The sequence below is a fragment of the Gymnodraco acuticeps genome, unplaced genomic scaffold (assembly GCF_902827175.1).
Source record: "Gymnodraco acuticeps unplaced genomic scaffold, fGymAcu1.1, whole genome shotgun sequence".
NCBI classification, from domain to species: domain Eukaryota; kingdom Metazoa; phylum Chordata; class Actinopteri; order Perciformes; family Bathydraconidae; genus Gymnodraco; species Gymnodraco acuticeps.
In genome coordinates this window covers 1,266,689-1,293,961 of record NW_022991286.1, presented here as the reverse complement: position 1 = coordinate 1,293,961, position 27,273 = coordinate 1,266,689, and the positions used below count along the sequence as shown (strand labels likewise).

Sequence of the window (27,273 nt, the reverse complement as noted above, 5' to 3'; positions counted from 1 at the left end):
ACCAATTTGAGTTTTGAGTTATCCAGTTCATATTTAGGGACCACAAAATGTGAAATACATATTTTATTGAGGGGAAATGAGCCTGCAAGATATAGTCTAAATTAAGTGTAAATGAGAAAAAAACAGGTAGCTAAAATTGCAGTGACATCAGTCTGATCATTTAGAATTGAATTGGCCTATAAGGCATGCTGATTTCGAGAGAGGCCTCAGTAATGTTAGCAAATTGAGACATTGAAATTAAGTTGAGTTCAGAGATGACTTCTATGGAGGACGGAACATGACTTAAGTATAAATAAATAAATGTATGAAGAAATACAGGAATAAATAAATAAATATGTAAATAAATAAATAAATACAGGAATAAATAAATGACGAAATAAATACAGAAATAAATAAATGTTGAAATGAATACACAAATAAATAAATAAAAGAATAAATGCATAAATAAATATGGAAATAAATACATCAATGTATAAATAAATAAATAAAAGTCGAAAATAAAACAGAACACACGTTATTATATATCTTTCATTTATTTCTACATTTACGCGACATACATTTATTTATTTATGTATTTATGTGTCCGTATGCTAATGAGGTGGGAGCGGTCCTAACCTCAGTCTGAAGCAGGATTCGCCAATTGTTGGAGCCAGGCAGAAGCAATAGATTTGTGGCAAGTCACATCATGTCGAGCTGAGCCAAGTCCTCTATACATCGTTCCACACGAAACTGGACATAGTCTTTTGGTTCTCCGTTCTCTAAATGGTCCGCTAATGATCGTAAATGATCTCCAATGGCTCTTAAATCAATATCCATAAATAAACCTTACAACTGTGGATAAACCATGGATGTATAAAGATAAGGGCTAAACAGTAAAGCTCCTGCATTCGAATCAGCGCGGTTATCCAGGCGTTAGTAGTAGAGCCCTCTGCCAGAAATGATCACACACTCCTGTAACCAATCCTGCTTCAGACTGAGGTTAGGACCGCCCACCTCATTAGCATACGGACACATAAATACATAAATAAATAAATGTATGTCGCGTAAATGTAGAAATAAATGAAAGATATATAATAACGTGTGTTCTGTTTTATTTTCGACTTTTATTTATTTATTTATACATTGATGTATTTATTTCCATATTTATTTATGCATTTATTCTTTTATTTATTTATTTGTGTATTCATTTCAACATTTATTTATTTCTGTATTTATTTCGTCATTTATTTATTCCTGTATTTATTTACGTATTTATTTATTTATTCCTGTATTTCTTCATACATTTATTTATTTATACTTAAGTCATGTTCCGTCCTCCATAGACTTCTGCGACCAGGTTGTTTAAGAAGTAGCTCACCTATTTTTTTTATTAAAGAAAAAGGAAATAGTCGTCAGAAAACGGTTGATGACTTCAAAAATGGGAGGGAGGTAATGCGTTCCGCTCTTACACTCTCAACACAGTCTTTTTACCTGGGTGCAAGCAAAGCACGCAAACAAATAATTGGTCAATACTGCTCAAAATGCGATGCAATAACAACATCTTGTCATGTTGCCTCAAGAGTCTGCATTCATACAGTTATTTGTTTATAAAAACAACAACAATAAAAACTAAATTTTCAGGCATTTTTGTTTGTAATAAATTATTTTTCTTTAGGCTACACAGGACAATATTATCTGTTATAAAATGTGCTTATTTCACAAAATGTTCTGAGACTGGGATGACAAAGTCAGCTGGTGTTCAGTGAGAGCTCTCCCAGCAGTGCAGCCAACACCCGTACTGCCAGACTAATTCAATCTCACACTACCTGCAAAAAAAAAAATGTAATACTGTAATTATTGTAAGTGGACATTTGTTAAATCATTGTTTAATCCAGCCTCAGAGTCAGATCAGTCAGTTCGACAACCATTAATCGGCTGCAACTTTTCTTCATATTCAGGCATGAAGCTTAATCATGGCTCACTGCTGAGCCACCAGCTCTGTGAAGAGGCGGGAAAAGAAAGCTTCCAGTATTTGAGTGGCACTGGTCTGAAACTTGTTCCTGCAGTCAGTGGAGGGGAAGGAGCACAGTCTGATCAGGTGGGACAGAGTTCAGATCAGATGTCATTCTTGCATCAGTGTCTCCCTCCAGTCCAAGGAGTGGTTTGGTCCGTGTGTGAGGGGGAGGATGGGAGGGTCCACTAACTGCCAAACCCCTGTGTCTCCCTGCTCCTCACAGGAACAGAAGCCCAGGTAGGGGATCTAAGACCAAGAAGAAGAAACAATAATACGTTTGAGAATTAGTTTTAGAGTGAATTTACCCTTTTTTGTATTGAACCCCTCCTTCATTATTAACTGAACACTGTAATTGCTCATTTGACATTCTGCACATTTCTTGCACGACAAAGATGTGTTTCATCATTTGAAAAAGAAGATAAAGGTTTGGTACATTTAAATGTTGCCTATGTTTATTTTAGAAGAATGTTTTTTTGTGATTACATTTTTTCATATGGTACACGTATTCTCAAATATGGCCATTTTGTGGGGCCACTTCTAATCTATATGATCCATATATTTCTACTTCTCTACATTTAATTTCTTACTTAGGGAATACTCGAGTAAAGTACCTCTAGAAAGCTAAAGTTGCCCTGTCTGCTCATTTACATTTGAAATACAAAGATATAATCAGCTTCTAAACATGTGTTAGTTTAACAGTTGTTTTCCATAGGCATGCAAAGTGTTTTGTTTTTTCATTCATTTATTCAGCCAAGTTGGTCATTTCTTTTCTTTTCCAGTAGCAGAAGGAACCACATGGAGTATTGATTGATAGATAGGAAATGTCTAAAAGCAAAACATCTATTGAACAGACCTTTCGGACTACTTGGATGAAGTCCTTGGCGCTCTGTGGGCCGCGGCCCTGCAGCTGCCGTGTGCACGCCTCTAAGGAAGACGCGTGGGCTACAATCAGCACGTTGTTTCCTACGGAGAGTGGAAACCCAGGCAGGATGGAACATCAGCAGTGGACAAACCCATGAGCATGCAAAACAATAAAGGATGAGGTTCCTCTCTTAGCAGGAGCTCTGCTGTGTTTCTCACCAGTGTTTCTGCAGTCTGACAGGATATCTTTGGTCACTTGGTAGCTCCGGCTCATGTAGGTCTCGTAAGGTTCGGACACACTGAGCTTGCTGACTGGGATCAGAGGTCTGCATTGAGACAAAAAGAGATTTTTACAAAACCACTGGTACATAAAAAAAACATTAATAAAAAAAAAATATAAATCTTGATTAACTTTGAATGGAAGTGCACTGTGGTTTGGGGTTGTTGTTTTCAGTTAAAAAGATCCAATTTAACAGCACTCATCAAACATACAGGTCAAAGCTATCGACAACTTCTGTTAGTGAACTGGCAGAATGGATAGAAAACACAGCAACATCTGCTGCATGTTAAGCATGTAAACTGCACAAATAAACCGTACATTACCTTATCTACATCTTTTATTTTTTAATTCGAACCCAGGCGGGTAAAACTAAGACATGGGGTTCCAGCCTACCAGGTGATCTACTGCCAATCAATTGACAGGCAAACATTTAGGGATGGCTTTGTAAAACTATGTGGGACGTTTTGCAGATGACACATTCTTCTACATGTCTAATGAACACAGCATTTGAACTGCACAAGGTGTGCCTTGTTTGTATCACCTGTATGTTGTGTCCACACTGAAGTGGGCTGCAGCCAGGTCAGTGGGGGGGATCCACGCAGGCAGGGAGGTCCCCGAAACCCACTTGGTCCACTCAAAAAGCCCCGGTTCCACTCGCACCTTCAACTTACCATCCTGCTGCAGACCTACACACACACACACACACACACACACAACACACACACACACACACACACACACACACACACAGACACACACACACACACACACACACACACACACACACACACACACACACACACACACACACACACACACACACACACACACACACACACACACACACACACACACACACACACACACACACACACACACACACACACACACACACACACACACACACACACACACACACACACACACACACACACACACACACACACACCACACACACACAGCTCTTTAGCTCATCTTCAAATTAAAAGGAAATCCAGGCAAACTTAACCTCTTCTCTCACCTTTCAGGATGTTCTGTGCAGTCTGAACACATCGCAGAGAAGGAGAACAGTACACAAAGTCGATCACTGTGTTACTCTCTAACAGAGCCTCACCTGAGAAGAAGCACATATGAGTCACATTAAACAAACAGATTTCTTCCCCTGCCAAGGTGTAGTGCATCATTTAAAAAAGTATTTTAGTGACGTACCCACAAGTCGAGCCTGTGTGGATCCGATCACAGTGATGGGAGCGTCCATGTCGTAATCTCTCTGCCCCCCCCACAGCGGCAAACTGGGAGGCATGTTCAGATTGGAGCGTACATATCTGCCTGCAGAACAACAGAGCACACATTCTCAACTGTAAAGCCATTTCCTTAAGGCAGTGAAAAGTAGGAATGTTTTTGACTTATTGTCTACCAGCAGCTTTTCACCTTTACTGTCGGAGCAGAGGGAGTGCCAGTGTTTTCCGAACACCACGTCCATCCTCTCCCCATGCCGACAGACGAAGAGCGTCCGCTTGGGCTGCCTAGAATGACTGCTACTTATCCGCAGGACCTGCAGGGAATAAAATGCATCAATACATTGCTTTGTACAAATATTTAGGCGTGATGTTTGACAGGTGGCAGTGAAGAGGCAGAGACTATGGCTGCAGCCACACGGAGACGATACAGGTCGTATCCGTTACAGTTATCTATCATATAGACTGTTCGGCCACAGGAGGCCGACAGGGAAACGTAGAAACGATAACGATAACGGGTCCCAAGGTGGGTAGATCTGCAGACGCAACGCTCTGGGGGGCCAAACGGCTCCGTGAGGCCAAACGGCTCCGTGATTACGACCTATACGATCATTTCCTGATAACGAAAATACTGACGGGCTGTCAGGAGAGGGGGAGGAAAGGAGAGACTCCGTATATATTTCTTATATTATTATATAGAGTCCTTATTCATTTGTTTTAAAGCTCAATAAATAACAAAGAAGACCTTTGACCGGCACTTTTATAATTTTGTCGGAAGATTTAAACTTTAACGGACATGTTGACTGGAGGAAAAAAATGTTTCTGAAACTCTGCCACACGGTTCCCTCGTCCCTTGGAAGAGGCGGAGAGGTGGGTGTTTTTCATCTGCTGGTGGACTACCGGGGAGATTTACAGCAGGAGCACACGCTTGCCTCAGGGAGGGAGGAAAAGAGCCAGAGCCCTGGCCCCTGCCTCTCCCCAACTCTGCTGCTAAATCCACAGCGGAGAATAAACAGAAGGGCAACCATGGTAACCATGCACGCTCGTGACGTCTTCTTCGCTGCTTTTGGTGTATTTTGTGGCGGAAGTACAGCACCACTTACAGGCCCGGCATATTTACTATAGCGTCTCCAGCGGGTCGAGCGGTCTTGTGTGGACGGACACGTTTCTGGTGCCGATTGCGTGTGGACGGAAGACTTTTTTGATATCGAATTCGGTTTGTTTTTGTTACCGCCTCCGTGTGGCTAGGGTCTATAAATGTGGATATAGAGAGGGGTATGACATGCACTGTTACCACTCGGCTACCAAGGCACTTTTTGTCATAGGGGAACCATGAGGGTATTTTCTCTTGTCTGAAAGAAGCCCTTTCCTGTATTGTGTTCAATAGTTTTTTATGCATGTAAATGGTCTGCAAAGGCTAAAATCCGTGTGCTCCCCCCAGAGGGAGTTTCTCTCCCTCACCCTGCCTGAAACGCCGCCATTGGACTCCTTTGTTTACTTCCATAACATAATGACATCACTATGTAACACTTGCGCTTCTATTGGCTAGTGCTCCAACGCATTGTATGTGATAGTCTAAGGGGCGGGACATCTCTAAGCTGTGTGAACAATCACAACAGAGCCGGCCGGCTAACCAATCAGAGCAGACTGGGCTGTGGTTTCAGACAGAGGGTGAAAAGAGGTGCTGCAGCACAGGCAGTATGAGAAAAATAAAAGAGCTTTTTGAACATTAAAGCATGGAGACATGTCACAGTAGACGCAAAACATACAAATATGAACCTGAAAAAAACGGCATAATATGTCCTCACTAATGACATTATCGAAAAGGTTTTGCCAGGATCATCTTTTTTATATTCTTTTTTCATCTGTTCTGCCGTTAGGGGGGACATGAACAAAAACAGAACAATAACAGTTATAAAGGCTAATGTACCTGCATTGGATGACAGATGAGACTGAGGGTGGGGGTGTCTCCAGGACTGCTGTTCTCCATCCGTCGGCTGTCCAGCAGCCCGTCAAACATCCCTCTGTCCTTACTGCTCCTGTCACTTGGCCCACAGCTGAAGAAGGAATGGGAGCTGTGGGGGGAGAGCAATTCAATAATTGGCAATACCTTCCTCCATTAAAATAAATTGTTATACTTTCAGCAAATATAAGTTAAAAGGCAAGATGTACATTTTAAGAGGGACCACAAATGATTCCCATTCGTTTTTAACTGGCTAACATTTGGATCTAAAAACACCTCAGTGCAAGACTAAGTTAGAATGGCTTATGATTGACTGGAAAATTGCACTTTTGATAAACAAATGATTTAATTTAATTTAATTGTTTCTTTACATCCCCAGATGAAATTAACAGTATTTTTCTTTGATATTATTACATTTTTTAAAACTTTTTATATAGTTTAGGCATTTAGGACCATCTCCTGTGCCAGTGTGGCGTGCACTGCTCACCCGTGGAACACCCAGGTCTCGGACTCATCCGCCAGGCTGACATAGTTCTCAGGCAGCAGGCCGGACAGCCCTGAGCCCAGCGATGTCCCGTACACCCAGCCCTCGCTGGTACTGCTCTGATCCACCGGAGACATGAAGACAAAATCTCCAGGAACCAGCTCCAGCTCATCCTCGTTCTGAGGCGAGTAGGGGTACATTACCCGCAGCGTCTGCAGAGGAACTCATTAACTAACGTAGTGACATTTACAACTCATAAATAGGCTTTGGTTTTGAATATCACCCACCTCATGGTTTGCAAAACGAATGTCCCGGGAAAACAAGACTGCCAGCCAATCACAGCCCAGCTTAACTTCGATGCCCTTGGCCAGTTTCTCCAGCGAAGGCAGGTGATTGGTGGGGAAGTTGTAGGCCAGAGTTACATGGAGCTGCTTCTTATGAGGCTCCACATGCACCTCTGGAAGAAAAACGTCCGTAGTTCAAGAAGTTTCAGTAAGGTCAATGTTCCATAATCATCAGAGAGTCCAACCAACAACGCTCAACATTTCCCCATCAGATTCAAAAGACACACTGATCTTTACCAGAAACAGAAATATGACAGTGCGTTAGTGCCAACACCATGGATCTAATCTGATTTGGCTCTGAGCTGCCTGAAATACTCTTTGGCAGTCAGTATCTTTTTCGCCTGTGTTTAAAGGAGAGTTACAGCGACAGATGAGCGAGAGTTTTAATAACCCGCCACGACCGCCACCCTGACCAATCATTTACTGACATTGCTGGGGCAGACAGCCGGTCACCACACATTACACGGCCATGGTATAGTGATGAACTGATGCTGAACTCTATACCAGCGGTGAAAAGGAAGCAAGTACATTTACTCAACTACTGTAATTAAGTGCATTTAATGGTGCTTGTACTCTACATGAGTGTTTCCTAGGGCTGTCAAAGTTAATGTGATAATAACGCGTTAATGCAACTTCCTTTGAAAACCACAATTCATTTTGTCACTAGTTTTTGCACACATGTTCCTTGACCCTCAGCCCACTCCGTAGTTTGGGAAATCAGGCAGCGATGGTGCAATAAAGTTGTGAATGGCGAGCAAAAGAAAAAGCCTGAAATGTTTATAAAAGTATATATTTGTATAACGCCTCCATCATATTTGTCCATAAGTTTATTGAAAACATGGAAAATATCCCTTTAAGGTACATTTAATGTCCAATCTGCATAATGAATACTTGGTACGTGAAGCATTTCTTGATGCTAAAACTATTAATCTTTTACTGTAGTTACATTGTTAAAGGTGGGGTAGGTAAGTTTGAGAAACCGGCTCGAGATACACTTTTTGTTATATTCCATGGAATGCTTAACATCCCGATAGCAATGAATATCTGAAGTGCTTTGACAAAAAATCCATAAAAAACGTCATCTGTGGAAGCCGTGGTACTGTAAAAATCACGACCAATCATTTTAGCCGGCCCGGCTAAAGTAACTGGATGGCCTACCTGCCTGTCAGCCTTCCATCTGTGCACAAACTTATCTCGTGCCCTCACTGGTCATGTGCGCGTTCGTGTGTGTTGGAGGAGGGGCTCTGTAAGGAAGTGGCAGATTTCTTCCGGCTGTGTATTTTCAAATTCTAGCTACTCGAGCTGGTTTCTCCAAAATTACCTACCCCACCTTTAAGTAACAAGGACTTTTACTTGTAACACTTCCTAAACAAGTGGTAATCCCAGGGCATTGTGTTTGTATTTATTCATTTGATTCTTTATGTAAACAGGCAGGCTCATTGAGAGCAGAGTATGAAACACAAGCACACACATAATGAAGATAATGCTGTGTTGCGCTTCACTGCTAATGCTTGTTGAAGTGACTGATTTCTGGCTTTAACTTATATAAAGCCACATGAGGTCAGGTGAGGCTGTCCAAAACACTTTTCCCAAATAGAATGCATCGATATGTTGTTGAGTTCTTCTTAAACACGATGATGATTTATTCAGCAATAAACTCTGGTTGACTCTCCGGGAAACAAAAGAAATCCAACTTCCAAATGTCACTACTGTAATCAGGCAATCGATTGTCAAAAATACTTAAAATAGTGTGCCAAATAATGCGATCTTCTATGTAAAATAATGCGCCAAATAACGTGGTCAGAAAACTGTAGGCCCTCCGCCATCTTACTGGAGAACACTAAAATGATCTCGTCTATTTAAAGCCCCGCTCACCACAGGTGCCCACAATCAAAACATATTTATATAAATACTAGCTTTCATAAATATATTTCAAAGATTATATTTCAACTCAAAATATATCTAAGATATGCTCATCTTAAAAGGCTCCAATGCTTGTGCTTCCTACCTGCCTTCCTGGCGGCCTCTGTGGAGAAGTCAGCGGCAAACTGCTTGAGGACGTCGGCCACCGTCTCCTCCACGAACAGGCCGATGAAGTTGGAGGATGTGTAGAGCTCCAGAGGCAGAGGGCTGGGGAATCGACCCCGCCACTGCTGGACGGACGCCTGCAGGGCCTCACACAGGGCTTCCACTTTGTGGTCTGCACACTGTGCGGAAGGAGGGTTCATGGGAAATTGGAAAATGTAAAAAAATGGTTCTTTGTTGTGCAGACAGAGATAAGTTAGGGTAATGAAGTACATGTCTGAAATAGTCATAACACACAGGATGAAATCACAGTGCAACTGATATTAATGAACATTAATTATTGTCCTTCGTGAAGCTGTACAACTCACCATGAAGAACTGGCAGAGGGTGATGTGTGGGAAAATGTTGTGTGCTTTGTTTTTGCCACATGTGACGCGGCTCTGCTGCCAGAAGTGTGACAGCTGGTTCTGCAGGGGTCCGCTGGGCCGCAGGTAGAGGACAAACTCCCTGGGCAGAGGGTCGTCCAGGAACGGGTCATCTACATGAGAGAAGAGCCTGGAGGGAGAGGGAACAAGCCTTCAGTTACTTTGAAGCTTCTATTGAGGTTTAGAAATGATGCTTCGAATGTCTGTCGTCATTATAATAATAAAGTTATTCTATTCATTCGAGTACAATGACTGGGGCAAGCAGATGCGCAAAGTGGGGCCATACAAAATGGATTGAAGCAGAATATATATATATTATTTAAAAAAATATTTTTTTGTGCAACCAGTCCCTTTATTATAGAGATAACATAGTAATGGGGAAGCAGAAGCGACAACATGCGTCAAATGGTCCCAGGCTCACTTGGCGCTACAGTACATGGGCAGCCAGCTAATTCACACTATTGGTCTTTACAACACTCAGGAGTTTTTGTAAATGTTCACATTTGCCTGAATCATACATATGCAGCTACAACTTGAATCTAATTCTACAAATAGTATCATACTTATAATAAATTCAAGATCCACTTTAATTAATCCCAAGGGGGAATTCAGTTTTTCCCTCTGGTGTTATTTTATAATTACACATAGGACCTATAGACATACACTGATGGAAAGGTGTCATAGTGAAAGGGCTGCCAGTGTTCTGGCGCCAGTGAGCAGTTAGGGCTCAGTGCCTTACTCAAGGACACCTTGGCAGTTCCCAGGAGGTGAACTGGCACCTCTTCAGCTACCAGTCCACACTCCGTATTTTTTGGTCCAATCGGGACCTGAACCGGGGACCCTTCAGTTCCCAAGCTGAGTTCCCTCCAGACTGAGCTACTGCGTCCCATATTGGTCTATCGTACTCCTTAGATGCAAACATACCAGCTTTAAACACAATTCATATGAATAGACATTTAAAAGCATTTGAATGTCAATGTTATGAAAAAAACATTGATGCTTCTGACTCTTCAGTACAGCTCTTTCGATGGTAACATCACTATACCTTGAAGTCAATGACAACAAACATTTTAAAAGAACTCTTTGGCATTCAATATTCCAATGATCCTATTTGCTCTACAATAATTAGGGGGGACTTTGTTCTGCCAAATGCATTCAAAATATGCAGCATGCTTCAATTTACCAGCACTTTGATAACATAGTGTGTAAATGATAGGTAGCACTTTTTTCTAATTTGGTGACATTTCTTATCACACATATTTGTATTAAATCTGTTGAGAGGAAGCTAATGAAATTATTAAATATATCATTATTAATATTATATTATTATTATTTTTGTTATTTATTTGCCTACAGAGGTTGCATTTCATTTCTCAAAAGTAAGAGGGCTGCTTGAAATGAATCAATAAAATCATTATTTCTCAACAATATACACAGGATATACTGTACCAATTTGTACAACAGAGGGCAGTATAACACAGATTTTCCGTAACTTTGGATGGGTCTATAAACTATACATAAATGTAATGTTTTCACTCACCAGTCACATGCTGCTTGAACACTCCGACCTCCTGTTGATACCAGAGCTTTCAGTCTGTAAGAGAGCAAAGCAGGAAAATAAAATCTCATTATTTTCACATTACATGTTATTTAGCTGACCCTATAATCCAAAGCAACTAACATACACTTCAATTTCCAGACATGCCTAAGAGAGCAATTCAGGGTTAAGTATCTTGCCCAAGGAACCGTACAAATATTGGCTACAGGTCATTTGAACACCACTGAGAATTTTCATCTACATTGTAATCATGTATAGAGTGAAAATATGCGCAGTAACAGAGTTTGAATAGCCAGCACTGCAGCAAGGAGAAATGTGGAGAAGATACTTCTATCTGAATGAAGTTAATCATTGATCTTCTCTTTACAGGAGTCTGCTTCCTCAGGAGTTTTCTGGCAGATGGCAGATAAAAGAAAAACGGTCTTGGATCCACACCTATGTGGAAGCTCTGTAGATATTTAGAGATGAAAATTAAGGCTTTAAAGACGATAACCAAACAAAATAAGGTTTAAAGCTGTTGATGGAATACTGCCACTCTAAATGGGAACAACAAATAGAAATAGTAGAATAGTAGAGTTTTTAGATTTATTTCACGTCATTACATTGTAACTTTAAGATTAGGAGTCTATAAACTTGGGCTATGAAACCAATAGAATACCATTAAAAGTGTTAAATTCCTCCAGGCGAACTGCAAAGTCGATGGTCCTTTTCTGTTGGTTTGTCACTACGAGTCACAAGACCTGTTGTTAATCTAAAAATGTTGAGCAGTGCTTCTTTAAAACATTTCATTATACATTTGGTGAACTAGAAAGGCTTTTGACGTAGAACTCCGCCAACGCTGTTTCCATAAGTAAAACAGTACGTGTATCCACCCCATGATTCGTATCCTCCCTAAATCTACTCTTCCTTGGCTCATGCTTCAACTTTCCACCAGGTTTCAGGACATTTTGGCCAGAAGATGTTTTGACAATCTTGCTGACAAACCAACAAACCAAACCGTACATTGTGAAAGGTAACAATTCAGTTTTGTATTCTATATCTATGTGTGCATCTAGACCAGGTGACGACAATACCTATTGACGCAGCAACCACTGTAAGTTATATTCTTGTTTAATTAGACTTCTCTGTTTCATTTATTCTACTCTGTATAATTGTTCTGTAGTTATTGTAGCTAAAACGGCGCTTTTGAGAGATTTTAAATCTCAGATCTGCTCAAGTGAACCTGTTACACAGGTCTCAGTAGGGGCACTCAAGCCTGCATTACAATATAGGCAGGGCCAGTCTGCTGTCGCCCATCAGCTGTAGAGAGTTAACTAATTAGAGGGGCGTGGCCCCACAGCTGTGAGAATTCAGCAATCAGGCATAGGTAGCTCTTTCCTGGAGCGTCAGCTTTAGCGTCAGGCAGTCGAAGACTGACAAAGACATTGGAGTCCTGCGGGAGTAAGACTGACAAAGACATTGGAGTCCTGCTGGAGTCACGAGGGAGACAAAGAGGAGGCAAATCCTACTCTGATTCAGCTAATTACCGCTGGTGTCTTATTTCTCTTTTCTTTAGTTTTCTAGCCCCTCAGGCTATAATCATATGTATTTTCTCCATTCCTGTTCATGTGTCTTCTCGCAATTATCACTGGCCCTGTGTATCTCCTAATCGCTATAACCGGCCTGCTCTCAGCTATCCCACATGCTCCACTGAGATCCAACATCTAGTTTCAGGTGGCCTGTGGAACTGCCAGTCAGCTGTTCCTAAGGCTGACTTCATCTCTGGCTACGCCTCCCTACAGTCCCTGGATTTTCTTGCTCTCACTGAGACCTGGATTACTCCATTCAACACATCCACCCCAGCAGCTCTCTCCACAGCATATTCGTTCTCCCATACACCCAGACCCACTGGCAGAGGAGGTGGCACTGGTCTCCTGCTCTCTCCCAAATGGAGCTTTTCCCTCTTCAAGCTACCTAACTTCACTCCTTCCACCTTTGAATTCCATGCCGTCACAGTAACCCATCCTATACAATTAACCATTGTTGTTCTCTACCATCCACCAGGCGCCTTGGGGGACTTCTTGGAGGAATTAGATAATCTCCTCTCACACATCCCTGAAACTGGCCCTCCCGCTGTACTTCTCGGAGACTTCAACCTCCAGACAGGGAAGATAGACGAACTAACATCTCTGTTAACCGCCTTTGCTTTCTCACTGTCTCCTTCCCCACCAACTCATAAAGCTGGCAATGTCCTTGATCTCATATTCTCAAGGAACTGTGCTACTTCTAACCTCTCTGTAAACCCGCTCCACACATCCGATCACTTCTTCATTTCATTCTCTCTACCCCTTTCCAAACATAACAAACTAATCTCTTCTCATCCTGCACCTTTCCGCCGTAACCTTTGTTCCCTCTCCCCCTCTACCTTTGCCTCATCGGTGCTCTCAGCCCTCCCTTCCTCGGACTCGTTCCAACTACTACCTCCTAACTCTGCTGCAGAAACTCTCCTCTCTACTCTCTCATCCACTCTGGACTCTCTCTGTCCTCTCACATCTCGGCAGGCTCGTCAGTCCCCTCCTGCTCCCTGGCTAAATGATGCACTGCGTGCTAATAGAACCGTCTTTAGAGCAGCAGAGCGGAAACGGTGGAAATCCAAACACTGTGACGACCTCCTAACCTATCAGGCTCTGCTCTCCTCTTTCTCTGCTTCGATCTCTCAGGCAAAAAGCACTTTCTTTCAAGATAAGATCCAATCTTCCTATTCCAATCCCAAAAAACTATTTTCCATCTTCTCCACCCTCTTGGACCCTCCCAAAGCCCCTCCCCCCTCCTCACTTCTGTCAAGCGACTTTGTTATCCACTTTGAAAAAAAAGGTTGATGATATTCGCTCTTCTTTTCTGACTCACCTATACTCACCGCTGGGTCACCAGACCCTCCTTCCACCCACACACTAACCTCCTTTTCCCCTCTCTCTCCAAGTGAGGTTCTCACCCTCATTACCTCTGCCCGCCCTACCACCTGTCCTCTGGACCCCATCCCTTCAAACCTCCTTCAGACTATCGCTCCTGATATTCTACCGTTTCTCTCCCATTTCATCAACACTTCTCTAACTTCTGGTCACTTTCCAAACAGTCTCAAGGAGGCAAGAGTAAACCCTCTCCTAAAGAAACCCACTCTCAACCCGTCTGATGTTATAAACTACAGGCCTGTCTCTCTACTCCCGTTCCTGTCTAAAACACTTGAACGCGCTGTCTTTAAACAACTCTCCTGTTATCTCCATCAGAACAACCTTCTGGATCCGCACCAGTCTGGTTTCAAGGCAGGTCACTCCACAGAAATTGCTCTCATTGCTGTCACGGAGGAACTGCACACTGCCAAAACAGCATCCCTCTCCTCTGTCATCATCCTGTTGGACCTGTCTGCTGCATTCGACACGGTGAATCATCAGATCCTCCTTCGCACTCTCCAAGAACTTGGAGTTTCAGGCTCTGCACTTTCCCTCCTCACCTCATACCTCAAAGACCGTACCTACAGGGTAACTTGGAGAGGGTCTGAGTCCGACCCTTGTCAATTAACTACAGGGGTCCCTCAGGGCTCTGTTCTTGGTCCCCTCCTCTTCTCCCTGTACACAAACTCGCTCGGATCAGTCATTAGCCCGCATGGTTTTTCATACCACTGCTACGCTGACGACACCCAATTAATTCTGTCCTTTCCCCGCTCAGAGACCCAGGTCGTCGCACGCATCTCTGCTTGTCTAGCTGACATCTCTCAGTGGATGTCTGCTCATCACCTCAAGCTCAACCTTGACAAGACTGAGCTGCTTTTCCTTCCGGGAAAAGATTGTCCCACTCTTGACCTAACAATCAACATCGGCACCTCTGTTGTTTCCCCGACTCAGACTGCAAGGAATCTGGGTGTGACCCTAGATAACAACCTATCCTTCACTGCAAACATCGCTGCTACAACCCGTTGCTGTAGATACACACTTTACAACATCAGGAAGATACGTCCCCAGCTGACACAGAAAGCGACGCAGGTTCTGGTCCAGGCTCTCGTCATCTCACGCCTAGACTACTGCAACTCCCTCCTGGCTGGTCTACCTGCATGTGCCATCCGACCTCTGCAGCTCATCCAGAATGCAGCGGCTCGTCTGGTCTTCAACCTTCCTACATTTTCCCACACCACTCCGCTCCTCCGCTCGCTTCACTGGCTTCCGGTAACTGCTAGAATCCACTTCAAGACACTGGTACTTGCTTACCATGCTGCGAATGGATCTGGCCCTTCGTACATCCAGGACATGGTTAAACTGTACACCCCAGCGCGTGCACTACGCTCTGCATCAGCCAAACGACTCGCTGCACCCTCGCTGCGAGGGGGACCCAAGTTCCCATCAGCAAAAACACGTGGGTTTGCTATCCTGGCTCCAAGATGGTGGAATGAGCTCCCCATTGACATCAGGACAGCAGATACCTTGCACATCTTCCGGCGCAGACTGAAAACTCATCTCTTTCGACTCCACTTCGAGCGATAGAATTATTAACAAAGCACTTATATACTAATAAAGGACTGGCTTATCTAAAGCCAGTTGAGTAGCACTTGAAATGTTTGGCTCTATGAAACCTGATGTACTTATATGATTCTGTTTTCTTCAAGGTTATGTCTTCCTGGTCGAATGTACTTATTGTAAGTCGCTTTGGATAAAAGCGTCAGCTAAATGCAATGTGACTAGAAGGGATTTTGGAGAGCGCAGATCTCCGCCAAGTAAAAAAGAATACATGTATCCACCCCTTGATTAGGATTTAAACGTGAGGAACAGAATACTGGCACATTTTCACCAAGTTTTATTAAAATATTTCCATAATCTTGCTGACAAACAAATAAACTGAACCGAAAATATAAAGTCATTTAGGGAAGGTAACAATTTAGTTTTGTGTTGCAATAAAACCATTTTTAATGTACAACACTTTCATTTAAAAAAGGTATTTACATATTATTTTCATTCCCACCTTTTAATGCAAAAGGTCAGCGTGTGTAAATGAGTAATGGTACATTTATGTCAAGTTATGAGACAGACTAATGGCCAAAGCAAAATGGATTGCAAATAAGATGAAGCGTTGACTCTTTAATATATCATTTCATAATACATTTGGTGAACTAGAAGGGTGTCAGGATTCTCTTGTTTTGTCACGTTTGTAGTTTTGTATGTCTGGTTATGGGTATTTTCCTCCTTTATTGTCTGGTCCTTCTTCCTGTGTTTTTCCCCTGTCGTTAGTTTCCCTGGTGTGTCTAGTTGTCTGATTGTGTTCACCTGTGGCCCTTGTGTTTCTCCTCCCCTGCCCCGATGTTTCTCGTCTTGTGATTACCCCTCCCTGTATTTAGTCTGTTCTCTTCCTGTGTTCAGTGTTGGTTCGTCTTGTGATTTGGCTTGTCCTCTGTGAGTGTTCTGTTCTGTCTTTGTTAGTATAGCCTCGAAATAAAGAGATTTTCACGTTAATCTGCATTTGGGTCCTACCTGCTTCACACACCGTAACATTACGAACCAACCAACAAATGGACCCAGCAGATGATCCATGGGAGGTAGAATTACAGCATTTTACCTTCTATCTGGCTTGCTGCTTCGATTGGTGGAAGGGAGCGTCCAGTGTTCGGCAGAAGAGGGCCGCTCTGGTAGAGGCGCACCGGTTGGCAGCAGAGAAACTATGTTTTGTTGAATTCTTACCTGACTGGATTTTGGACTTCCTTGAAACATGTGATTCCCGGCCTGCTAGCCCCAGGCATGCTAGCTCCATGTCTCCCAACCTGGCACCATACGCCTTGGTGGGTTCCGCCTGAAGTCAACCCGTGCTTCTGCCCCAGTTCCTGCTCCTGTCCAGGAGTTGTATTCCGGAACTCGTCTGGCTTATGGAGGTCCACGGAGTATTCAGGCGGCTGCTAAGAGGAGTCGTCGCAAGGCCAGGCTAGCAGCCCGAGCCCCAGCAGCCATGGTTCCGGCTCCATTTCTGGCCCCAGCAGCCATGGTTCCAGCCCCAGTTCTGGCCCCAGCAGCCATGGTTCCAGACCCAGCTCTGGCCCCAGCTGCCACAGTCCCATCTCAAGTTCCCTCTCGAGTCCCCTCTCCAGTTTCTTCTCAAGTCCCCTCTCCAGTTTCCTCTCGAGTCCCCTCTCCAGTTTCCTCTCCAGTTTCCTCTCCAGTTCCCTCTCGAGTCCCCTTTCGAGTCCCCTCTCGAGTCACCTCTCCAGTCTCCTCTCCAGTTACCTCTCGAGTCCCCTCTCGAGTCCCCTTTCAAGACACTTCGCAAGTTCCCTTTCGAGTCCCCTCTCAAGTCACCCCTCGAGTCCCCTCTCGAGTCCCCTCTCGAGTCCCCTCTCGAGTCATCTCTCAAGTCTCCTCTCCAGTTCCCTCTCGAGTCACCCCTCCAGCTCCCTCTCGAGTCCCCTCTCAAGTCCCTCCTCTAGTCACTTCTCTAGTCCCTTCTCTAGTCCCTACTCAAGTCCCTCCTCTAGTCAATTCCCTAGTCCCATCTCTAGTCACTTCTCTAGTCCCCTCTCCAGTTCCCTCTCGAGTCCCCTCTCCAGTTCCCTCTCCAGTTCCCTCTCCAGTTCCCTCTCGATCGAGTTCCCTCCTTTAGTCCCTCCTCTAGTCCCTCATCTAGTCCCTCATCTAGTCCCTCCTTTAGTCCCTCCTTTAGTCCCTCCTCTAGTCCCTCCTTTAGTCCCCTCTCTAGTCCCTCCTTGAGTCCCCTCTCTAGTTCCCCTCTCGAGTCCCCTCTCGAGTCCCCTCTCGAGTTCCCTCCTCTAGTCCCTCCTCTAGTCTCTCCTCTAGTCCCCTCTCGAGTCCCCTCTCTAGTTCTCCTCTCGAGTCCCCTCTCTAGTTCCCCTCTCGAGTCTCCTCTCGAGTCCCCTCTCGAGTTCCCTCTCGAGTTCCCCCTTGGTTCCCCTCTCGAGTCTCCTCTCGAGTCTCCTCTCGAGTCCCCTCTCGAGTCCGTTGGAGGTTCCGCTGGGGGTCCTGCCAACTCCATGTCTTGTCCCGTTGGAGGCCCCGTCGACTACTCCTCTGCTGGGGGTCCTACCAATCGTATGTCCGTGCCGGTGGAGGTTACGCTGGAGGTGCTGCCAACTCTATGTCCTGTCCCGTTGGGGGTCCCGTCGACTACTCTTCTGCCGGGGGTCCTGCCAACACTATGTCCTGTGCTGTTGGAGGTCCCGCCGACTACTCTCCTGCCGGGGGTCCTGCCAACCCTGTGTCCTGTCCCGTTGGGGGTCCCGCCGCCGACTCTTCTGCCGGGGGTCCTGCCAACCCTATGTCCTGTGCCGTTGGAGGTTCCGCTGGGGTTCCTGCCAGCTCCATGTCCTGTCCCGTTGGGGGTCCCGTCGACTACTCTCCACCTTAGACTCTGCCTTGCCCCCGGGCCGTCCGCCTGAATCCCCCTTTTTGAACTCTGCCTTGCCCCCGGGCCGTCCGCCCGAGTCCCCCACCTTGGACTATGCCTTGCCCCCGGGCCGTCCGTCCGGGTCCCCCTTTTTGGACTCTGCCTTGCCCCCGGGCCGTCCGCCCGAGACCCCTTCCTGGTCCTCTGCCGTGCCCCTGGGCTGTCAGCCCAAGACCCGTCCTCCAGACCCCCTCCACCCACCCTGGTGGCCCTAGTTTTGCATATCATTATTTTCTTAAAATGTGTGTTTACTATCTACTTTGAAGAACTGAAGAGAGTGATCAATCAGTCAGTCAAAGAAATCTAAATACAATACTTTAAAGAAGAAAAATCAAAAGAGAGCTGAGAAAAGACTGAACTAACTGGCTTCAAACAGCGTTCCCAATTCAAAAATATATAAAAGTCCCGATTTCACAAAACAAACAATGTTGCAGCTAATGATGAAAACAGAATACATTTTCATTTTTGCCATGGCAACTCCACATGTTTTAATTTGCCGGGAAGCATTACAAATGATGAAAGAAAAGGAGAGAATGATCCATTCATGCCTCCATCCTTACCTCAGCAGCACCTGGAGGCGCAGCTGATAAGCAGGAGGAGGAAAAGGCAGATCAGATTGCGCACATTAGAGCCGCAGAATCTAATTAGTTGCCACTCAGGAGATAAGAGCTTGTACATACTAATGTGGTTTTCATCTCTCGGGGGCTAGCAGCTTCCCTCAGCATGGCATGAGATGTTGTTCCTGTGGGATGGGACGGGTTGTGTGTGTGTACAGAACAAGTGCATTATTATATAGCACGCACTCTTATCGACCTCTAAAATGAAAAGCAAGCATTCACACACAATTTCATACAATGGTAGCAGGGGATACAATACACCATGCCACTTGATTATCAAGAAGGATAGATATTCATATGTTTAAGTATCTTGAGTTAAGTGTCTTGCCCGTTGAAACTTCTATGTGTAGACTGCAGAGACCAGGGATGGACATTTATGGGTGGCCCGAGATTATATTGGACTTTCCACGGAAACCCTGAGTTTATAATTTCAAATATATAACTATTTAAGGGACCTTCAGGGAAACCCTTTTAGAATGATAGCACATCAGCAGAGGGCAATGCAGATTTTCTTTTAAACAACTGGTCTTTATACACAAGACCCAAATCACATATACCAAGCAAAACGACAGCTGGCCTTTTTGTATTCAACTTCACCACAGAGAGCTCAGTTAGCAGCCGTTCTGACCACAGCGGAGACATCAGTCAGCACACTGCGAAACACACGGCTTGGGTTGTGTGAAGCTGCTGTGTCCCACAGGTGTAGACCTACATACCATTGCATGTGTGTGTGAGAGAATCAGAAAGAAGGAAGAGAGAACGAGAAGCAGCGGCTGAATAAGGAACCACTTCAACGCACACCCACACAGCAGTAAACAGTATATCTAGAGAATGTAAAGAAAAGCTTTGCCACATACTAACACCTGGTTTACATAGCAGTAATAACCGTCCCATATCTAACACAAGGTTTTCAAAACCATGAGAAAGAAATGGTTTGGGGAAGTAAGTCCTGCAATGCATATGGTATCATAACGTAAGTCATTGTGCAAGACAAACACAATGTCCCATACTGTAGATACTGTATTTGCCTATACATTATCTAAATTTGTGCGTATGAAATACAGACAATCAAGCATATCATTCATACTGCTATGCTAGGACTCAAGCGGACGAGACCTAATCCTGGTTACTTAGAATGTGTTTGAAGAGTTTGTTTTGACCCTTCCCCAAGCCGTTATTACAGGAGAAAAGTAAAAAGTGAAACAGTGTTTGCTACAGTGTTACCCGCTAACGTTAGCATGCCCTGCTTCCTAGCTTAATACCCATAGCCACCATACTACTAAGGCCTTCCAAGGCCAAGGAGCAATTCACACCTCATCATTGTGTGGGGTTACAGGTTGTGTAAAGAGATGTTGAGGACTAGACTAGCATACCCACTGTAGCATTTCTTACTGTGTGGAAAACGGATCTGAATGCCTCTAGGCATTGACTTCAGGCTAACATGAGCAGTTATGTCCTGCCATATTGTATTTAGTGAAGTGGATGCTCCCACAACCTTGTACAAGTGATTACATCATGATACCATGTATCTTGTCATAAAGTGTATTTAAGAGCCTTTTAAAGGGTTTTCCTTTAATAAACACTTGGTTGTAAACATACAGTAACACATGGTTGAACTCAACCAACTCATGCAAATAATATTAGCTTATGCCAACTAGTTAGCTACAGTTGATCTGACAGAAACAGTTTCAGCTATTTCAGCCGATAAAAGAAGAGTAATTTTTTAGATAAGTTACATTTAAGCACATATATTCTAAGATAGAGATACAAAATATACATAGCAATGAGGAATTTGACGATAGACTTCATGTTTTTCTTCATAAGGTAATGATCAAAACGTTAATCTTGTAAATATATATAATCTCATAATAGAAAAGTAATTCATATATTGTGTTTGAGGCTGTATGTATTGTCAGTCTAAAAAATGTCTCCAAAGGCAATCCTAAAGCTTGGAGGCTTCAAAAAATGTAAAAAATGTTAAGAAGCAATACTACGGCATTAATCATTGAACAACGGGCATGGGACAACATGTTTCGAAAGAAAAATGTGTATAATGGGGGCAAAGACCTTTGCACAGATAGTTGATGAACAGATGATTCACAACTCGTTATTTGTGGCAACATGGGCCCTTTTATGTCTGGTGACAAGTAAACATTGTATTCCTCGGTAAGGCCTTCACATGTGGTGGCAGCGGTGTTTCTCTGCATCAAGACTTGTATCACTTTCAATCACCTTATTCTGCCCTGTATGACAGAACCATGCAGAATCAAATCAGGCATTACGTTCACAGTAAAGCTGAAGCACTGCAACATGACAATAAAAAAACAGCCAGAAAACTATGAAACATAAACAGATGGGAGCCAAGTCCGAAATCCAGAGCTTGTTCAAGCGACCCCTGCTCCAAAGCAAACACATGTCACTAGATTGATATCTCGAATGAGCCAAACAACACTTTGTGACACTGAGCAAGTACTACAACTATTGTTGAGTTTTACTCATTCCTGCCAAATGTGGCATAACCAGTGAGTTAATCTAACTGCCACATAACCTTTTTACATCGGGACGCGTGGTATTTTATAACTTCACTCAATTAATAAATCATCTAAGGATCAATGGTGCAATTTATCACATCTTGTGGTTCTTAACTCTGTGCCTGTTTGCTGCTGATGCTTGGTGTGAAATAGTATGTAAACCACAAGGATGAGCAAATTGTCAGCAACTATGAACTATCCAGGGTTAAAATGTGGAATAAAGAGATACTTGAACAGTTTTGTATTATAATTCATGAATGTAGGGAACTTGTTAACATCTAATTTAAAAAGGATGGTAAAAATTGTAGCAGCAGAGGTCGACATATGCTGACTTTTACTCCTTAGGGAGGATCAAGCTCCAGAAACACTAGATATTACAATTACCATAAAGCAACTCAATAGCTTCTTTCCTTATATCACTGTAGATCTTCAAAGCCTGGTTAACGTCCTCTTTTTTCAGATTGTATACCACCAGTGTGTAGAGTAGTTGTTCCTTCTCAAGCCTAATTCCAGATGACCCTGATGACATCATCCAGGCTACTTTGTCAGACTTGACTAATCTCCACAGACACAGGAGACATTACAAAACTGTTCTTAATGATTAAGTGGTATTCTCCATGGTGAGTAAACTGACCTTTGCTATGTAAAATAGTTGTTTAAATTCTTGAGTTGATTTATTAGACTTAAAAAGAAAAATGTTTGAGCTGATATTACCCTGATGTTCAAAACATGACTTGTGATTCTTTGTATCTGAATTACCTTTGCTGATCACGATTTAGAGGATAACCTTTGTGTGGGGGAATAGTTATAAGTAAAGGCCCAAAAGGCACCAAACCAACAACTAGTTTTGACGAAGCCACCTGCTAATTTCCGTGTTGCCTTCATCTTTGCCAAAAGGCTCACTTGAACACATCACTAAGACACCTATGTTCGGCCCCTTCGTGAATGGAAATCACTCTCCATAGCAGCAGGTGGTGAGTACTAGAATCAGATGAGATGAAGGTTTACAATGAGCAGATTATGCCCACAGCACAACACACACACAGCAACAACATGGTCAACGTACGCTGATCGAGGTCTCTAACTTGACCAACGTTCAATAATCGGCTTGGTGTCTCAAGGCCTTTAGACAACAACTGTAGCTGCATGTCAACATGAGGGGTTGGAAACCCAAATTTAAAGTGATTTTTCTCAGTTTTGTACTTGTTTCTGAATCATGGCTGTAAAATAACCACAACATAAAAAAGCTGTCAAAACATATCTTTTTGGATTCCCCATGACGTCCCACGTTTCCTTCCTCTGCTGCTGCCTTTCAGGGTTTCCATAGCCGTGGGTGGTTTGTTTCCTAAGGCGAGCCCTAAGCTAAATCGAAATGTCGATTAGAGGGTATGGCAACCCAAGGAGGATCCCATGTAAACAGAGCAAGGAGATTCTTTGGAACTCATTTCAGTTTGGATCATGAAAGAAATCAAAGCTGATGTCTTCGGAGAGCTGATGGTAGAGCAGACTGTCCTGAGGTTTGTTGATCAAAGTGCTCACAAAGGTCTGGTGGGAACAGAGAGCTGCCTCGCTAAAGGCCAGCTACTCACCACTCCCTCCGTCCTAATGATGACAGTGCAGCTCTGCACCATCGCTCCCCACCCTCCACACTGCTCAGCTTAATGCTGAGGAGCAGAAGTCAGTGGCTTCAAGCAGTCGCAGTCACAGCAGAAAATGAAGCTGTCAACAGACATACCCTCAGAACCATGACTTCTGTATCTCCTTCACCCTTCTTCCTAGAGGAACTGGGTCTCTGGAAAGCACTGGAGGGACACTCCAATGGGATTTAAAATGTTTGTTTGTTAGAAGACTGGTGGTACAAATCCAGCTTCCCAAAGAAAATATGAGCTTTACTTTTACTTAAGCTACAAATTATGTACTGTAGCAGAAAATGACAGCAAGTGACGATCAGACATGACACCTCAAAGAAAATGAAATTAACTTTGAAGAAAAATGTAATGGTCAGTGTAACAAGCTGGAACCTCAAATAACCTGCCTTCAAACTACTCAGACACTTGCTATCCAGGGCCGTAGTCATTATTTAATAAATATTGAAGTCATAAGCCAAACCCCACCCCAAACACACACAAAAGTCTCTATTTTGTTTTTTTAAACAATTTGACAAAATATATACTAAAACTGTATTTTGCCGCCAACAATGTTGATATCTGATTTTTTTTTAATGCTGTCAAAATTATCGCGTTAACGGCGGTAATTAATTTTTTGAATTAATTGCGTTCAAATATTTAACGCATTTAACGCATGTGCAGAATGGCCCGCCCCATACATCCCACCAGTGGCAGCGCCAGGGTATGGCTGGGGTAGGCTACACCCAGTGGCGGTTCTAGAACATTTTACATGGGGGGGGCAAAGGGGGGGCAAAGGGGGGGCAAAGGGGGGGGCAAGAGGTCATGCCAGGGTGGCATAGGAGGGCGGACAGTACGTGGTATTTTATACTGTATATAACCTATTTATTGTTAATTCATGCCCTAATACAAGTGTTCTTAATGCACAAGAGAAACAAGGTGTTCAGACAAACAATCGGGTGCCCTTTGAGTCCCCCAAGCTTACCTCAACCATTTTAAATGAAAGGAAACTACAAAATGTATTTAAAAGCAATGTAAAATTAAATATATATTTTGTTTTAAAAAAAATTGGTTGTCTTAGACAGACATATTTGCATGTCCTCACTAAGCATTATTACATATTAATTTAATATTAAACAAATCAAAATGGCCAATTATCCCAACATGTTGCTGCTAATATAATCATATGCTTGTCAACTTTAACTGATCAAAAATCAATTCTGAAAAAATACTTGAATTATCTATGAAATTGCAATATTGTCCCTCAGTTTGTTTCAACCCTGTCACGCCATACCATTTACCCTCCTATTACAATAATGGATCAGTCCATGTGTGATCTGCATTGAGGGAATTACATCACAAAAGTGTCAGTTTCTTCTCTTACCTATATTTCAGTTTTTGTATTTTCAGATTAAGATTGACAAGCTCAACATTTCAACTATGTTGTATGAATTAATAATAGTAAATAATTGTTTATTACAAAAATAAACAATAGTTTTGCAAAATATTACAATTTTATAATGTCCTTGACTTCCATGTGGTGCCATATCTTAGCTAAACAAGGTCTCATGCCTACTTTTTGTCAAAAACTTCAACCATGTTACATTTTTTTCAAGGAAATTCCTAGTAATTATTTATATTTTGTGCCTGAGGTGGGAACATGTAAGTAGTCCACTACCAGATGTTATGACCAAACATTTTGGTTTCATTTTTCAAAGATATGAAGACCCAAAAGGCACCCGATTCAGAGAATACTCAGAATTCTGCATACTCTAAGTACTTAATTATAATTAAGTACACAAATGACATCACCGCCATCTCTTCAGAGAGCTACAGGTGACCTGTGCAGCAACACATTTCAATCAATATTTGTCAATACTAAGAGCTGCTAGATTGTGCTGCTGTAATGGAATATATAAGGAGAATAAGAACATACCATGTGGTCCAGCTAGAGTTTCATCTGCCTCCTGATCCCTGCCTCTGGCCCTCTTTCTGATACTTCATCTTTATTCCTCACATATATTTATTCTTCTTCACTAATGTCTTAATCTCATCCTCTTCCTCCTGCTCTGACCCTCCTGGTCTCTTCATCTCCTCCTGGCTTCCTCCTGCTCTGACCCTCCTGGTCTCTTCATCTCCTCCTCTTCCTCCTGCTCTGACCCTCCTGGTCTCTTTATCTCTCTTTTCCTTTTCCTGTTCGTCCTGATCACTTCTCATATGTCTTTTTGCTGTTGTTGAATCACACCTATACTCTGGCCTGCAAGAGTCTACTTGTGAAAAGCACTGGTACAAATGCTTGTATAACTTTACACGTTAGGGCCATGTAGCCTAGCTAATATGTAGCATATCATAAATATAACATCAGAAAGTATTGATCAAGCGCACACAGGCAGCTGTGTTTGGATCCAGTTTTTACGGTAAAGGATGTATCCTGGTTTCATTGATCTGGCCTCATGGCTGTGATGTGTAGTTTACGTGGATTTAATAGGAGGCTACCGCGTAGTTTAACAAAGTGATCGATCTCCCAGCTAACGCTGTCTGCGTAGTATTTTGTAACGTAACGCCCCAAACAGCGCCCGTCTGTTAAACGCTATCGATTCAAACGGCAGCGTTTTATTAATATTTAGTTTCAAGCACTCGTCCTTAGTAAAAACAAAACTAGTGGAAATGGAAATGCTCCCAGAGGAAGCTGATCCATAGGTGCTGGGACAGCTCGCTCCCTCTCTGCAGCGGTGTGAGTCGCGGTCTGTGTGAACGCCGCTCACACCGCATCGTTTAATGCAGGGCCGTAGCTGCGTTTTTAACGGGCCTAAAATGATATTTAAAATGATTCACTTTTAACTAATGTAATGCTTGTTGTGTTGCTTGAGAAGCTTGTGGAAATAGTGTAGGTTTGTTTTAGTACAGTTTTAGGGAAACAAAAATTAGGGGGGCAGCTGGGGGGGGCAAGGCTCTACAGTGGGGGGGGGGGGGGGCAGCTGCCCCCCCTTGCCCCCCGTAGATCCGCCCCTGGTTACACCCATACCAATACATGGCTTAGCCCCACCATGAAAAATGATGTTAGAGTCTGCCAACTCGCGCGGAGTAAATTGCACAGACAGCAGTTAGTAAGATTGATTTCAGTAGCCACTTGTCTGGAAATACAGAAGACCAGAAACGGTTTTGAAAACTTTTGTCACGTAGTGATTGTCTTCTCAATAGAACATCTTTGATAATGTCTTCTGGTCAATCAGAATCAAGATAACGACGTGGTGTTGTTGCAGGAAGTCCCGACGGAGAATACTTTTGCTGTAGTACAGCATGGTAGTACAGGGGTGCACACTGGTACGCAGGTTATGTGCGTAATCTGAAATGCGTACCGTCACTTGTGTCACAAAGCGCATTTGCGTACCGACGTACTTGTGAAGCTTTTCCAGAAGGCGGTTAGATCACCGGACGACAGAGTCGGTCTCCGTGTGCACAGACAGGGCTGCTGTTAACGTCGGTCTGTACAACGGAATTGTGCCAAAACTACGCCAACCGGCTGCGGAGGGAGACTCCCCCCCCCCCCCTTCACTGGAGAACTGAGCTAAAACAGCTGATCACAACGTTCACACTCTGTGGTCACGAAGTACTCCACTAGCCCCCCCCCCCCGTCGACTTTCCTGAAGTACTCCCCCGTTGATCGAAATCAACACGTATTAAGACCCAGGGTCGGCGTCATGGGGGGTCATTCGCGGGCCATGCCCCCCCAAATGAGTCACTGTGCCCCCCCAACGCAGGGTGGGCAAGCCTTGTCACTTTGCCGATTTTTTCTTTTTTTTATCATATAGGCTAAGTGAAAACGTTTCCACTAAAGGTTTTTTGTGTGAAATACATCAGAAATAAATAATACAAATATAAAACACAGCCTGAGGTGTGCTCACTGCTGCTCTCTGAT

The 27,273-nt window shown here is 43.5% G+C and overlaps 1 protein-coding gene across 1 annotated transcript in view; it reads right to left on the bottom strand.

The window, feature by feature from the left end:
* Positions 1-1,215: 1,215 nt before the first annotated feature.
* Positions 1,216-27,273, bottom strand: part of ubash3bb (ubiquitin associated and SH3 domain containing Bb) — a 56,373-nt gene continuing 30,315 nt past the window's right edge. Inside the window, exons 2-14 of the mRNA XM_034239892.1 lie at positions 11,154-11,207; positions 9,557-9,743; positions 9,172-9,370; positions 7,107-7,276; positions 6,823-7,031; positions 6,303-6,447; positions 4,566-4,689; positions 4,344-4,463; positions 4,156-4,248; positions 3,676-3,820; positions 3,074-3,180; positions 2,847-2,956; positions 1,216-2,239 (exon numbers count right to left, since the gene is read on the bottom strand). Coding sequence (XP_034095783.1) covers positions 2,102-2,239; positions 2,847-2,956; positions 3,074-3,180; positions 3,676-3,820; positions 4,156-4,248; positions 4,344-4,463; positions 4,566-4,689; positions 6,303-6,447; positions 6,823-7,031; positions 7,107-7,276; positions 9,172-9,370; positions 9,557-9,743; positions 11,154-11,207 — 1,801 coding nt within the window. The 3' untranslated portion in view covers positions 1,216-2,101. The remainder of the gene's footprint in view (positions 2,240-2,846; positions 2,957-3,073; positions 3,181-3,675; positions 3,821-4,155; positions 4,249-4,343; positions 4,464-4,565; positions 4,690-6,302; positions 6,448-6,822; positions 7,032-7,106; positions 7,277-9,171; positions 9,371-9,556; positions 9,744-11,153; positions 11,208-27,273) is intronic.